This window comes from Mesitornis unicolor, unplaced genomic scaffold (genome assembly GCF_000695765.1).
Source record: "Mesitornis unicolor isolate BGI_N332 unplaced genomic scaffold, ASM69576v1 scaffold41979, whole genome shotgun sequence".
In the NCBI taxonomy this organism is placed as follows: Eukaryota; Metazoa; Chordata; class Aves; order Mesitornithiformes; family Mesitornithidae; genus Mesitornis; species Mesitornis unicolor.
This window is the reverse complement of record NW_010210094.1, coordinates 43627-59176: the sequence shown is the minus strand read 5'-3', so window position 1 is coordinate 59176 and position 15550 is coordinate 43627. Positions and strand designations below refer to the sequence as shown.

At 40.4% G+C, this 15550-nt stretch overlaps 1 protein-coding gene across 2 annotated transcripts in view; it reads left to right on the top strand.

The window, feature by feature from the left end:
* Positions 1–266: 266 nt before the first annotated feature.
* The window catches only part of SNAP25 (synaptosomal-associated protein, 25kDa), a 30380-nt gene continuing 15096 nt past the window's right edge, over positions 267–15550 (top strand). Inside the window, exons 1-3 of one of the 2 annotated variants that reach the window (XM_010193074.1) lie at positions 267–405; positions 1059–1100; positions 9728–9776. In XM_010193074.1, coding sequence (XP_010191376.1) covers positions 334–405; positions 1059–1100; positions 9728–9776 — 163 coding nt within the window. In that variant the 5' untranslated portion in view covers positions 267–333. The remainder of the gene's footprint in view (positions 406–1058; positions 1101–9727; positions 9777–15550) is intronic. The other variant, XM_010193075.1, reaches the window with a different exon arrangement.

The following is a 15550-nucleotide window of genomic DNA, read 5'->3' as shown; positions in this document are numbered from 1 at the left end:
CAAAGAAAAAGGTAAGGATTCTCCTCAAAGAACATGACAAGGATACATCCTTATTCTTTGAGAGTGATTAATAATAAAACAGTGACAAAACACCAACTTGAACAAACCTGTGTGCTCTCTGCTATATAGGAATTGCTACCCAGAACCAAAGAGTTTGGCTGAAGGCATTAATGTCATTAAAGCACTTTTGTGGGACTGACATTTAAGCAGAATTCTGTGAGTCAGGGAGAACTAACCACACTGTTTCTTTCCCTTTTTGCTGTCTTCCAGGCTCACAAGCAGCTGAGTGCAAATCCTTGATCTGCAGCTTCCACAAATACACACACAGCTAAAATGGCGGAAGACGCTGATATGCGCAATGAGTTGGAAGAAATGCAGCGGCGTGCTGACCAGCTTGCTGATGAAGTGAGACCAATAGCTAACAGGAAACTTGGGGATGGGTTTGATGGTATTTCTGGATGTATACCCAGAAATAGGAGCTGATCCAGCAAAGGATTTCTAGAGCTGATTCTGTTTTCTATTAGCTTTCCACTAAAAGTAGAATTGGAAATTAAATGAGACGAGGTAAAATTTAATGTCATGTTTAGTCTAGATTAAGGCATTTATTGATAGTGAGTTTAGTTTAGGTATTAGAGTCTGCATCAGTTTGACTGGCCTCAGAGCAAAAAGCAGCAATCTAATCTTTTCTGAGCATTCTTTAAATCTGCCAAAACTTATAAATGTTAAAAGTCAGCAATTAGGTCTCTGAAAAGTCTGAGCTGAAAACCACAGTCTTTATTTTTAAAGTGGAACACCAGCTGTTCCAAGCACTACTGCCGCAATGTGTGAGCAAGGGGAGTGCAAGCCTCAGAGACTGCAGCTGCCTCAGGATGCAGCGGGAACTGCTGCATTAGTAAGCTGTAACACAGAGCTGAAGATGAAGAGATCACCAGTACTCTGGTGATGGCTTGATTTTGAGGGAAGTGTAGGAAAAAGATACTGTCAGCATGAGCCTGCACATTAGTGTTGGAAACTGTGTCTTGCCAAAGCCAAGTGTTTTTTCCTCTGTTTTTTTTCAGTCCCTTGAGAGCACCCGTCGAATGCTGCAGCTTGTTGAAGAGGTAAGGACTTACATTTTATTTGCACTTCTATTGTGAGAAAAACTGATGGAGAATCTGACACTGGAAGTGGGGGTTTTTTAACTCACATTGCTAGGGCATGGCCATGGCTTCATGTGCTGTTCCATCCCTCCTTATCCTTACCCTCTTACGATGGTCATTCAAGACACTGTGCCCTAGTTGTCAAGTGCCACACTGCAGACCAGCTGCTGAGGTGCTGTTTTGCCCATCCCTGAGTATCCATTGAGACAGGTCACTTGAGTTGAGCCAAGCAAGCAGCCTCTGAAGGTGACCTGGAGTCAAGGACAAGTGGCTGAGTTTGCTGCAGAGCTCCTGGAGCCTCGTGCTGACACCGCTCTGATGTCCTTGCCATAACACTGCAAGTGGGGAAGGTGAGAAAGGCCCTCGGTCTGTTTGCCCTGTCATCTCTAAATACTTCCCTCTCCATAAACGCTTGCAGCTATTTGTAGAGCATTGTTCACCACAGCATTTATATGCCACTTTATGTATCTCTGAAACATTTATTAGGATTTCAAGGCTCACTAGATGTCCTAGTTCGATAGCTTTGGAAAAGGAAGTTCTCTGATTTTCCACAGTGCTAAGAAAGGGGACCCAGGTTTGGTCCTTACAGCTAATACAGCTTATACCTGGCTGGAGGGGTCACTCCCAGAAGGGAAAAAAACAATTTGGTTAGGCTTCATTTCACCATCTTCAAAACAAAGGAGTTTAAAAGTTGGAAATACCCAAACACAGTTTAGTTTAGAGTGTTCAGCCATCAGATGGTGGAAAACTTTGCTCCTGCCTGACAGGACATATTATTTTCAGACACCATGTGAGTCTTGGCTCCCGAGCTGGTGACATTTTTAATCAGGGCCATCAGCACTGACAGTCCCAGTACTCCTGACAACCAGAGGAGTCTCCAGCAGAGACAATGGGAAGAAAATTACATCAGGTCCCATGTTCAGGAACAAGCACAAGCCCAGCCGTAGGCTTCATGGCCTTGAAATCAATCATGACTGTGGAGATCAATGGAGTCCAGCGGAGACAAAATTAAATTTCCTTGTGCAGATAGACAGATGGGTCATTGAACATAGTCAGCGTCACTTCTCTTCCACAAACATTTCAGATCTGGGCCCCTTGCTGCCAAAACATGCTCTTGTCTCACGAGCAATCTGTCCCTTTTTGCTGCTCAATGGACATGCCATTTCTAACCATCACTTTATGTCATCTCTATGCCAGAAGCAGCTTCTGCTGAAATCAGTTCAATGACAAGGAAGAGAGTCTCACATGGGTACCTCCACAAATGCAAGGCAGGAGAGCCTGCTGCCCCAAAATGCCTGTGATCTAAATAGGCAAGACAGATGATGAGTGGGAAGAAAGAGAGGTGCAGGAAAGGGAAAATATTTGCTCAGGGCCAAGTCATCAGTAAATATCAGCCCCATCTCTCCTGAGCTGTATTTTTGTGACCTATGCACTGCTTGAGTCTTCCTAACATATTGAACCAGCATATTGTGAATGCCACTGGAATTTCAGTATTAAATCATGGCAAATGGCAAAGTGGGAGGAGAACTGGGACTGCTGAATTTGCCAATGAATTTATGTAGGATTCTAGCGCTTCTTGGAAGAGCTCAGCATCTCTCTGAACCTGGCTTTTATTCAGATGCTACAATATCTTCCTGTCCAAATAGGGAAGCTTCTAAAACACTCACTGAGTAGTCAATGAATTCTTCTAAAGTGAGCTGAATATAATTTTCACTAATGTGACTATAAAGGACATTTAAAATTCTTCTGTGGTCTAAACAGTTGGTTGATTACTCCCATCCCATTTCCTACGTACTTTTAGAAGAATGCAGCATTTAAGGAGTGAGAGATTTTATACTGACAAGACAAATGGTGAGTATCTTTGAAATCGAGCTTGCTCTGCTGATTTAATAGACCCCCAAAATCCAATTACAGTCCTTTGCTTAGCAGAACCTGTCTCACTAGACAGGTGGAGATAGAAAATATTCTTTCTCAGTGGAAGAATGCTTTTTAGTCTGCTCTCTTGATACTGCAAATCTGTTATTCCTTAGGAAAAGGATTCCTCCATAGTTAAAGCATTATTACTATATACATATGTATGAATTTCTGTAATGGTTGGCTCCGCTTTGTTTGATAGTAGGAAAATACAGAATAAACAGTCTGACTTGCCTCCATTCCTGAGATAGAAGGGTGCTGTCCACCCAGGGAGACCCTATAGCAGTATAAGGCATCCTTAATGCTGAAATGGAGGTCATAGCCTGGGGAACAAAACCAACATCCCCAAAAGACTGTGCTCTCCTTGCCCAGGATGACTGAGTTTGGAGACTAAGACCTGGTGCTGTTCCCAGGGAATGTCAGCAAGGAAAACCAAATCTGTTACCACTGCTTATTTTTCTTAACCCAGCTTTGCAAGAAGCTGAATATTTCAGCCCTAGCACAACAGGGGAAGCAAGGAGAAGTGGTGAGTGGCTGTCATAAAGTTGCTACCGCTTTGCCCCAAGGCAGCTACATACTGAGATGTTAGATTACAAAAATCAGTTTGCTCTGTGGTGCCCAGCATATGCATGCAACACAGTTACATCTACACTGACCAATGTTCGTTTGAGCTACTCAGCTACTAACTGCTATAAATACCTGTATTTTATAATGATGCTGTGCAATGTTTGGGCCAAAATATAAAATCAAAATTAACTGAGAAGTGAGACTAAATACACAATTTGTAGCTGACCTTCTTATTTTCTTGTTCAAGTTTTTTACCTTCTGAGCCAGCTTTATAAAATTCAGAATAACACATGCAATAGGAAAAGCCATGAGTCTACTACCATCTTCCAGTGGAACAACCATGGCATTTAAAGAAAATCAATGGTTGTAGGGTGGAAAAAATAGATGGTTTCTAGCTATGATGGAGCAAGGGAAAAAATATGAACAAGATCAGTACTACAGAAAGCCCAGCAGGAAAGCACTTAGCAACATGTACAGACAAAAGAGCTGTTTTGTACATTTAAATCCAGACACAATTATCTTCTCCTCTCATATGCTGGGGAGTTAGAGTCAAGGTTACTAATATATCAAAGCTGAAATGGTAAGCTCTAAATGTTTGATAACCTCATGATGCTGCTGTACACAGAACACTGAACACATGGTATGCCATTTTACTAACTTTCTTAATTCTCAGTTGGGAAGTGAGTTTCCCCTGACATTAGTATCCCAGTCAAACGTTCCTTAGTCTGAAAAAGAAAAGAAAAATATATTCTATTAATTCAGAGTTTGGTCCGAAGCTTGTCAAAGCTAATTTGAAAAATCCCTTTACTATCATTAGCCATAAAAAGAGTTCTATTCAGAAAAGTGTTTTAATGTGTGTAATTCCACAGAAATACATATTTGTCATAGGGGAAGGTGATTCATAATTCTGGTCTCAGTTCTTCCCACACAGGATTATACCTTTTTGTCTATGTAAGCCAGTGGGGTAGCACTGGAATCAGGGTCATCACACTGGATAAAAACCAGGCACACAGAATTCGAGTAAGGGTACACAGATTCATATCGGCTGAGGATCTGAATCCCAGGGTAAATTAACAGGCTGAGAAGTAACATGACTTTAATTAGGCATGGAGAGATACTACAGTGTTAACAAGGTGATAGCAAACTTGGAGCAGGAGCTGAGGAAATGCATTACTGTGGATAACTAAAAGATGTTTCTTTGACCACATTTTTGTCTTTAGGGTGCTGACACTTCTCTTTAGTGAATCTAGGAACTGTTAGCAATGTCAGTCTGTCCTGGTATATCACTGTCTGTATTAATTTATTCAAAACAAACTCTGAAATCCATTTTAATTAAAGCAAAATTCTTCATCAAAGTGGAAGTTCATATGTTCTTCACATAACTGACGGTGTACATCTGTTTTTCAGGATATCTCCTGAAATGCAGAGAAAGTGATTTCTAGAATTTGGATTATCTATCTGATACATCATTCCCTTCTGCTGTTATGAAAATCACCACTCAGGCTAAACCAAAGTTGGAGTAGCTGCGTTTTGTAGCAGGCATAGGATGCAACACATTGTATTCCTTGAGGGGCTGATGGGCCCTTTAAGAAGTCATCCCAATTCTCTTCCTAGTTTTATTCCCACCCTGGGAAATTCAGCGAGATAACAGCAACAATAAGAAACAATACTGCAATGCATTTCCTCTCCAAAGTGCTGGGCAAATTTCAGTGAACATTTTGTTGCCAACTTGCTCTGAGTGAGACCCTGATAAAAAAAAGTTTTAAAAAGCTGTTGCAGAAGGTTGATGATAATGTCCATTAAAGCCTCCAACAGTGGTCCTAGTTTTGCTGTTAAACTGGCTTCACTGAAGCATTAACAGACTTCTAGATACTTAGATGATGTATCTAAAAGCTGAATTAAGCCTGGAGTTTTTTTTTAAATCATATATTCTCACTTTCTGATTGGTAGCATAGCCTGTGTTCCAGTGGAGAACTGCAGCATGGGCTTCACGGAAAGCATGTTGAACACAAACCGGGTTTGCTTTTCTCTAAACACTAGAGCTTAGTGCTACAGAAAGGTCATACTTCCATAAACTTTATGGGGTCTATATTCATGGTGCTCTTTCCTCTAATGTTAATTTTTAAAAGTTGAAAGTGATGACTTCCTGCTCTGATGGGTCATCTTGTGTGCAAAATTTGTCAGGTCTTTGCAGAAAAAGGGGTTGCAACCCATGGCAGTCTCTGCTTGAGTCAGGGCTGGGTATGTTCTCATTCCTTGAATCAGGGGTGGGTGTGTTGGAGCACTGCATGGGAAACATTATATGTTTTACCATTCACAGTGTACCAGCTTTATGGATTAACAGAGGAACTCCAGAGCTGTCAGTTTAATGCCTCAAAAAAAGCAACTTGTGCTGTGCGATTTTCTTCTAAAGGGCAAGAGTGTGAGATGCTTGCTGTACCGTGGCAAAATCCAGCAGTCCAAATTCTCCTCTCAAGTGCATCAGAAAGACAAGGAGAACCAAAAGTGTCTCTAGAGAGAGAAGGCTGTTTCTGATTTGAGAGCTGGATTAAAATGGCATGTTCTCCATGGGTCCTATGAAAGATGTATTTTTCTTCTCTCTAGCCTGAGCAACCTTTAGCATCCTATTTTTTTAGAATCCTCATTTTGCCACAAACTAAATGAAGAACTGCCTGTGCAAGGACTAGAGGACTGTAAGAAATTCCTTCGTTGCACAGAAAGGAAGGAAGACTCTAATTGTGGGGAAAGTGTATTATTAGCACACATTTTCATAACAAGATGGACCTTAGCAGTTCTATCCATTCATGGCTTCCCACATAGGATCTCCCTGATGCTGGTGAGAACCATTCCTAAGCCAGGACCAGACAAATCAAAGCATGGTCACCAGGCCCCTGCCATGACTGTGGCTCTTCTGCGAGCCTGTTATCAAGGTTTTATGATTGACTGTTGTAAAACACATTCTTCTGGGCTGGATTGTCACAAATACAGCTTTCATCACCTCCTGTTACACACTCTCTAAGCAACCAGTTCAAGTGCATCTGGTGACACCTGTCCCCACTGAGACCAGGGGGAGTTTCTGTGATAGTTTTCATGCAGAAAATCCCATCACTGTCTGTGTTTGGGCCCCAGACACACTTCTGTGGCACATTTCTTCCTCTATATTCCTTTAAGTGAAGAGGTTTTGAAGTTTCCAGACATGCCTCAGACTTTTGTCACTAAGAGTCAGTCACTGAGCGTTTCTCTCCTGCTCAGACATTGGGATGATAAGCACATTTTTAGAACAGGTCTGTCCTACAGAGATGGTTGGTTTTGAGCTATTTAAAAGATTAGTCACAATGGAAATATGGAACTTTAAGCAAAGTCTGGATCAGTTTTAAATGCACAAATGTGATTTGTTTTAATTGGCTTTCCATAGTTTATTTTTTTGTGAAAAGCTAAATATTAATGCCTAATAGAAACTTGGAACAGGACAACATTGTCACTTGATGTCTGAATCACCTCTCATCTTTGCCAATGAACATCTTTTTACTAGCCTCAGTATGCTTTGGATTAGACCTCAGATGCAGACAAGTATATTCAATGCACACCCTTTAGTATTTTCACATTAGTAGTAATGCTCTGGCAGTCTGCTCTTAAGAGATATAGTATTGCCTGAAAAAATTAAATGGCACTGATGGTCAGGCAAGTGAAAGAAAATTGCATCTCTTTCACTCTGTGCAAGGATCTAACATGAAATACAAACCATAATAAGGTCTAACTGCTGAGTTGATCTCTCAGCATATGTTTTATTAAGGTCACTGGACATCTTAGCTGCATAAGGACAATTTCCTCAGATGTTAAAAATTGCAGGTAAATAAGGGCAGAGGGTTAAGGAGCAGCAAATGCTTCTCAGCCTGACTGTTTGACTCACTGAAAGCCAACAACTATCATACCACCAGTGGCAGGTTTTCTGAGTCCAGTATTTAGAAGGGTTCTATGTCAGACTGTGTCATATTTACTCAGACACAAGATGACTTGGGACCTAAGCAGTCTCCTTGTGTTTGCATGAGATATGTTTAAAAAATATAGGGGGTAAAACATCCTTGGATACCAAGAGCATAGGAAGAGCACACTAAAAAGCTATTGTCCATCCAGTGCTTAGCAAATCTGACACCTGCCTTACTGAAAACGTAAGATCATTAAAGGCTGTTTCCTTACTTTAAATAGGTGAAGCTAAGATGACCCTTAGACCCTAAGTTTCTAAAGGTTGCAAAAATAAAAGCTGTCTGGGATTCAAGTAAAGGCATTATGAGTCTGAAGGAAGAGGGCAGGTACCTGGTAGATAGCTGAGCCAAGGACAGTAGGGAGCAGTAGACTGTGGGGAGAGGCAGGAGGCTTTTTCTTTCCACCTGGCAACTCACAAAGATTTACAAAAACCGAAAAACATGCACACAGTATCCAGGGGCAGCATCACAGATTTGCAGTGGGGAGGGGGGGAGGTCAGAGAATAAACCAGGCTGCACACATTGATGTTTTTCCCAGTTTGTACAGTGACGTAGACATTAAATACAAGAATGGGAGAGCAGAAAGAGGCAGACGAGAGCGCAACAAGAGGCATCTTCACATTCCTCTTGAATCAAACAGGATCCTCTTGAAGCAAAGCAGAGAAGCACCAGCTGCACCAGCCAGCCAGACCTCGAATGTGGCAGAGAGTCAGGCTCGCAGCTGAGCCACTGTGGGCAGTGTGCTGCAGGCCTGCCAGGGAGTGTCCTGAGAGCACAGACCAGGCAGATGAGGGCCAGAGACTTCACTGCTCCCAGACAAAGAGATGAACAAGGAGCAAGACAGTTAGAAGAAAGGGTAATATGAAGTCCTTAATTTGCCTGAAGGAGTGGGAAGATGGTCTGAGGCATGGTCAGGACTCCTGGTTACTGCTTCTCACGTTCCTGTGCAACTGTGGGCATCTCCCCTGCCCTCTGCAAAATAGGCACCACCAAGTATCTGCTTCACAGGGGTATGGATAGCTTCGCATTCATAGAAGCAGCTGTATTACTGCTGCACATGTCCAGGTAACTACCCTAGCAAGCTGTCAGGCCAGAGAGGACTTTACTTCATCTGTTCCTGACTGAAATGCAAGTCAATTATTCACAGACATTATCACTGCTTCAAGCAGAATGGAGCTAGTTTCCTCTTTGTAATTAAAAAGGAGCTAATCTCATTTGTGATACAGCTTAGTATTGCAGCACTCAGAAACCTGAGACACCTGATCACATCCCAGAGTGATGATAATACATGCAAAAACACTATTTGTGAAAGGTGCCCTGCCGCTGATGTAGGCAGGTGGGAGCTCTGAATTGCTCAGCTTTTGCTCAAGCCCTGTGTCCCACAAAGGTGATGGTAAGACTCCCAGTAACCTGCATGAGAGTAGGATTAACACATAGGTGTTTTAAAAATCCTGCCTTCAAGCTCAATCCAAAGTCCATTGATGCTGTAAGTGTCTTTTGATCAAACTAAACTTGGCTCAAACCCATATCTATTAGATCTCCAAGCTGAAAAATATGGCTTAATCCTATTAAATATTAGCCTGCTTTAAAATGGATTTCCTAAGTAGATAAGCTTTCTGAGTTCTGCGCTGCAAGGACTATGTACAAACCACTATGCCTCCTTGCCAAACATGTTTGTGCCATATCTATTTTCATTGGGAATCTCTCCTGTAGAATGAACGTTAACCTGCAGTGTCAACATGCCCTTCTTCCCTTCTCCTGCTTCAGAGAACTTGGAGATGAACCCTTTCTTTTTTAGAAATTACTCCTGTGTAAAGTGATTATTTTAATCTCAAAGTCCAGGACTTTGTGTTTTCTGCAGTAGCTCAGTATCCCAGTGAACCCTGAAGGACTGATGGTACAATTGACAGGACTCAGTTCCTTGTACAGTGTTCAGGCACGTAAGGTCTTAAGGACTTTGGACTGTGCCACCAGCCCCTTATGACCTTGTCATTCCTTTCACTGTTTTTCTTTTGTCTTCCTATGTCTCATATCTAGGGCTAAGTGTTCCCTCACTGATCTCTCTTTCTCTCTCTTTCTTTTCCCCCTCTGTCTCCTTACCTTGCTACCACTATTGGGATGTAGAGTAAAGATGCTGGTATCAGGACTTTGGTTATGTTGGATGAGCAAGGAGGTAAGTTCAGATTGCTTCACTAAGGAAGTATAACCATTCTCAAAGTAGTGTACTAACTGTGTGCAATCCTGAAAATGAGGACCATAAAACACATGTGTAGTTGTGCATGAGAACCCGAGAATTTATTTGCCTTTAGCTTTGTTGTCTGACAGAGAAACGTACAATAACTGCATAACAGTCTGAACTTCTTTTGATCTGTTTCCCATTAATGTCAAAGAGAGCTGCAGGCTGAACTCATCCAAATAATCTTTTTTTTAGCAAGCTTTGGGTCAAGATCCAGCTACACAGTGGGAAGATTTGACTTTTAAGTGTAAAATCCAACAGTATTTATGCAGGTGCCATGTGATTTTCTCATTTGTTTTAGCTACAAGTGAAAAGCATGCATTAAATGCAACCCAAGAGAAAGTAAAACAGGTTTAACTTGGGTAAAATTCAGTTGCTATTTGTATAGACATCTCAGCGAGCATAACAGAAATTTTAAATTAAAAGCTATGATGTGGTCAGCTCATTACAATTGACCATATAGGAGCTTTTAAGTATAGATGAGTCCCTGCCTGTGGATGACAAAGACAGACCCAGATACATCCAATACATTCCAGGAAATTACTATTTTGCCTGTTTATTATTAGAAAGAAGCAGGTAGCTTCCCCTCTCCCCTCCCAACAAAACTGATGTGTTATCTATTGCTGCAAACCCACAGCAGCAACACAATGGTGTCTCAAAAGAGAAGTCAAACCAACAGAGTATAAATTTCTGCTGCTTTATATCAAACCAGCCCCCAAAAAGACCTTATTGTTATTTACTATATGGCATGATACAAAACTGTTCTAGGAAATGTTTTCTACAGAGGTAATGCTATAATACTCATCAAGCCCAGACAATGATTATAGGCAATGGTATGGCGTTGTTGGAAAACGGACTGCAGAGCCTGATAGAACCCTTTTCATCTGTAATGTCCCTGCCTCTCTGGCACTAACATGAACAAAAAGTAATAACAGGACCTAAACAGAAAGCATTTTCTTCTATTTGCTTTTCTAGGTATGTCTCATTGCTTCTTAACCTCCCTCTTCAGGGAAAAGAATTTAACCTAACCAAATTTTGTTGCATCAATTTGTCTTGACAAGAAAAAAAATTACAGAGCATATTTTGTTGTCTTCTAAATCTTTTTTCCTAAGTAACAGCAGTAAAAGAACTAACACTGAATATAGAAAACCAAAAATTACTTATGTGGAAACAGATATGGCACCTGTCTAAATAATATATTTTGTTTCAGAAGGGAATTATACAGTTAAAATAAATCACAAATATTGTCAGAGAAAGTCTGTAAATACCCAGGCATGTCTTGCAATGTAATTCACAGGCAGATCAGCAGAAATTTTAGTGCTTCCTATAAATTCCCTTGTGTTTAGTTTTTGGAAAGTATGTTCTGTTCTTTAACTGTTATTTTTCCACAGATTCCTAGGGGTTTCTCTTTTGTTTTTTTAACCCCGAATTTAGTTTTTTACTTTGGAGTTCTATGATTGCTAAACCCCGTACATAAAAGTTATCTGACTGACTCTCTAGTCATGCTAGGAAGGACGGTGTGTGTGAGCCAAGGAGCTGAGACTGGACTCGCTGACCTCTCTGGAGTCCAGGGAACTCAGTATTAAACTCTCATTGACACTGAAACCTGAAATGTATATTGTATGGCCAGAGATGCAGCTAGCTGATACTTACAGGAAAGAATCTGACAATTTAAAAGCCTCTTTAAATTTGTTATGGTCATGCCTTAAGTGGTTCAGTAAATTAAACTTGTGAATATACATTAGGGGTTTCTCAAGGAAAACAGACTAACAGTGCTACAAACCCTGGGAATACTGTAACTACTGTACAATGCTAAATGTTTAATTATGTTTTGCCGATTTTAGCCATATGAAGCTGTAAGAATTCCTGTTTGGTGGGGGTTTTTTGTTGTTGTTGGTTGTTGGGGGTTGTTTTTTCTTGTGGTGGGTTGTTTGTTTTGTGGTTGTTTTTTTAATTTTAGCAATAAAGAACTTATTACATTTTTGGGTAAAATATGCTAAAGATTATTTTGAACTCTCTGTAATTAGTGTAATGTGTGCAACTCATGGATGTTTCAGCAGTTTATCAGATTAAGAAAATAATTTGCTAACACTGCCATGTGATCTCTTTTCAGATGACTGCACAAGTCACTTAAGATTATCAGGTGTTAAACAGACAAAAAACATGACATTGATCTTTCCAGTGGGCAGCAAGCAGAATAAGAATATCTAATCTCTGCAGTTGCTTGAAGCTCTATTTCTAGGTTTCCTTACAAAATTGCTTGCTTTGAAGTTAAACAGACCTTACAAAGAAAACTTCTTTGAGATTATCTCAATCTAAATAACGCAAAGCAGAACTCATTTTCTGACATGAATAAGCAGAAGTCTTTGGGATCATAAAAGGAAAGAAGTCAATGTAATTTTACAATACTAGGTATTTATATGATAAAGCTGGTCTGGCTAGCTCCTCTTGCCTAAACGCTTAGAACAGCTGGCTGTGCAGCAGACCACAGAGTCTGTTATGAACCTCCAGAGATGTGGAGCTTCACATGAGCTTTAATTATTCCTATTTCATAGACAATGGGACTGCCATAAAAACTAGAGACCTCCTCCATTGCCCTTTGAAGTCATTGTGAATTTGAGTGGGCTTTTGGAGTAATCCCTCTGCAATATCAAGAATTATATTTTTGAACGAGGTATTGTCACACAAACCAGCTCAACATAGTTCTTGCCCTGGAGATCCCTCAGGAAGGAGCTAAGAGGTTACGATTCTCCTTGTTGAGATTTTTTTCCATCAGTGATAAAATCTTTCCCAGAGCCTACGTGCATCTATAATGCTTACTTTTTTTTAAACCTGGCCTTGAGTCAAGCTCCCTTAATTAATTATTTAAATATAAACATGTACATAATGCTTTAAACTAAAATATTTACATTTTACACTAAAAATGTCATGCTGCAAAGGATTATTGAACAGTGGCAATTGTTCTGTTTCATTAACTATATCTTTGAAATACGCTAACTTATGTTAGTATTTGGATGCGTGTTGGTTAAAAGCAGACTGTAGAAATGAAACTGATAGTATGAAGTGGGGATATGAAGATAAATCTGAATTACTGACATAAGAGGGGTCCCAGAGAGGTAGCTCTCTTCCCCCAACGGAAACTCTCTGCTTGGAGTATCAGCAGGCAGAGAGATTTGGACCTTCAAGGATGGGGTTTTTTGTGTGATGATGTCCTCATGCAGTTTATTACAAAGCAATTTTGTTCTTGTATTCAAAACAGTGTGGAGGGGAGAAACTTTTCCTATAACGACACTATCAGCACAGTAATTTTGCATCCAAGGCAAGATATAGGAATATCCACAAATTTGATCAGTCATGAAGAATATGTCAATGCAATTGAAGTCTTCTCCATGCACCACATCAACAGCAAATACACAATCAGCAATGCCAGTGAACATGGGGAGCATCTTAGTCTACCCAGGAGATCTGTATGCCACATCAAGTTGCAGTACACAGAAAAAACTTTAGAATAACTGGGCAACTCTACAAATAAAGGGTTGATACCATGCAATGGTGCCCATGCTAGCTGACTTCTACAGTTCTTGCATGAGTTGCAAGTTAGTATGAGTTATGGCTGACCTGCTTCTATGGCACTGGAGAAATAACTGCAGTAAACACAAAGATAATTACCATTCCTTTCCATCAAAGAGCAAAATTATGGCCCCTCACATAGGCCCCTTCCCCAGCTTATCTCCTGTTCAACAGCTACCGTGAAACTTGATAGGCACTGAGATGCAAAAGTGAAGTTGCTAGAGGCACTCCAACACCACCTATGAGCTGAGCTGATCACAGTCAGAAATAGTCTGCTAATTAGAGATAAAAATGGTAAAAAGCAACTATTCCAGATTCTACAGGGAAAATTACATTCATTATGTTGAAAATGTATTGCAGAACAAAAGACAAACGAATCCCCCACAAAAGCAGGGTGTGCCTTGACTACTCTTATTTTTAGCACAACTACATGTGGGCTCACAAGCACTCCCTGCAAGCTTTCTCCCATTCCTACCTGTGCTCAGCAATGCCTTTCAAAGCGGAGCTAGGTCAAGACTCAGGATTTATGAAAAGGCTGTCCTAGAAATGTACTTTGCTCTGATATGATTCTGCTTTAGAGAAAAGGGGATCATCAAGTATCACTGGAAATAGTTAATCTGCTGACTCTCTTTGAAATTCAGTCTTCTGGTATAAAATTATGATCACAATGTGTTCTTAGATGTCCTTTTCTCTCTTTTTTTTTTTTTTAATTAAAATTGTCCTGAGTGGAAATTACTTCATTGAGCAGTGCTCCAGGCAAAGGAGCAAGTTCCCTTGTCCACATGCATTTAACTGACATTCAAGCCCAGGTCCCAGATCCTGGGCACTAGTCAAGGAACATTTATTATAAATTGCAGATGGGTACGCAGATGTGGAGCAACACCACACTTGTCTTGCCCTAGTCCTGCATCCAATGCTGTGTTAAGATGCTTTGGCAGCTATGTTTGCTCAAGAGAGCAGCTGAGGGATGCCCTTGCTACAGCTTCCTACTGCCAGCCACTTCCCCAGATCAGTCACAGAGTGGGGATTCAACAACCTGTTACAGAAGATCCTGATGAAGACCCACTGGTAAAGCGCCACAATGCTACCATAAAACTAACAGGACTGGCTTATGGTCTCTCAGTTGCCTACGGTTTTAATAAAGAAGTAATTCATAAATATAATGATAGAGGTAAAATATATCCTTGCTTGTGTGTCATTGATATGTCATTGGTTTGCTGTAAGATCTGGAAGAAGATATATGGCCACTATGTTTGAATCAAAGTGACAGTCTCAGACATAAAGGGATATCAATATGCAAAAAGGGTCAATAATTAGCAGAGCTTCCTTGAGAAAGGAAAAAAAAAACAGAAAAGAAAGAAATCTCATTGAAACATACCTCTGGTGTGTATGCTGATTCCAGCGAATGCCAATTCTCTTATATATAATATATGATATATAAACATATATATAGATGTAGTATATTCAAAGGATACTGCAACAAACTATCAAAAGGTGTTTAAACTCTGCCTTCAAAGTGCTTCTCTAAATGGGAGATAAAGGACATGATCTTTTGCAGGTGTGAATTTCTGTAGGCTCATGGCAGTATGCGCCAGCAGACTGTCTTCCCTAAAACCTTTAATACCATGCACAAAGTTGGAACAGGAAAGATCTATGAAAACAGATATTAACCTTTTGATAGCCATCTGATTTCTAAACAGCAGTGATACATTCTGGGCCAGATTTTAATATCAGTTATACTAAAACAAATCCAGAGTGACCCCATTAAGTTAATTCCTCTATAATATTTGTGCCTCAGTCATTGTGGTTAGACTCATGAATCTATCTCCTTGCCTGTGGCACCAGATCTTTGACAGGTATAAATCAGTGTTGCTCCATGAAGCGAGCATAACTAGGTCAATTTAAACCAGTCAACAATCCAGCCCACTACATTAACTAGTAATTGGTTTTAGGAGCAGCAGCCAGCTGTCTAGACTTCTGGGCTACAAATATGACATGGGCTTTTTACACGGATGAAGTTTCCTTCAATGGAAGATAAATTAGTTGTGTGTCCCTTTTCTATTCAGAAGTAGCATAGGCATCACACACAAATCCTTAAGCAAGATAAATTAAGTTCCTGGAGAGAGCTATAATTTAAATGA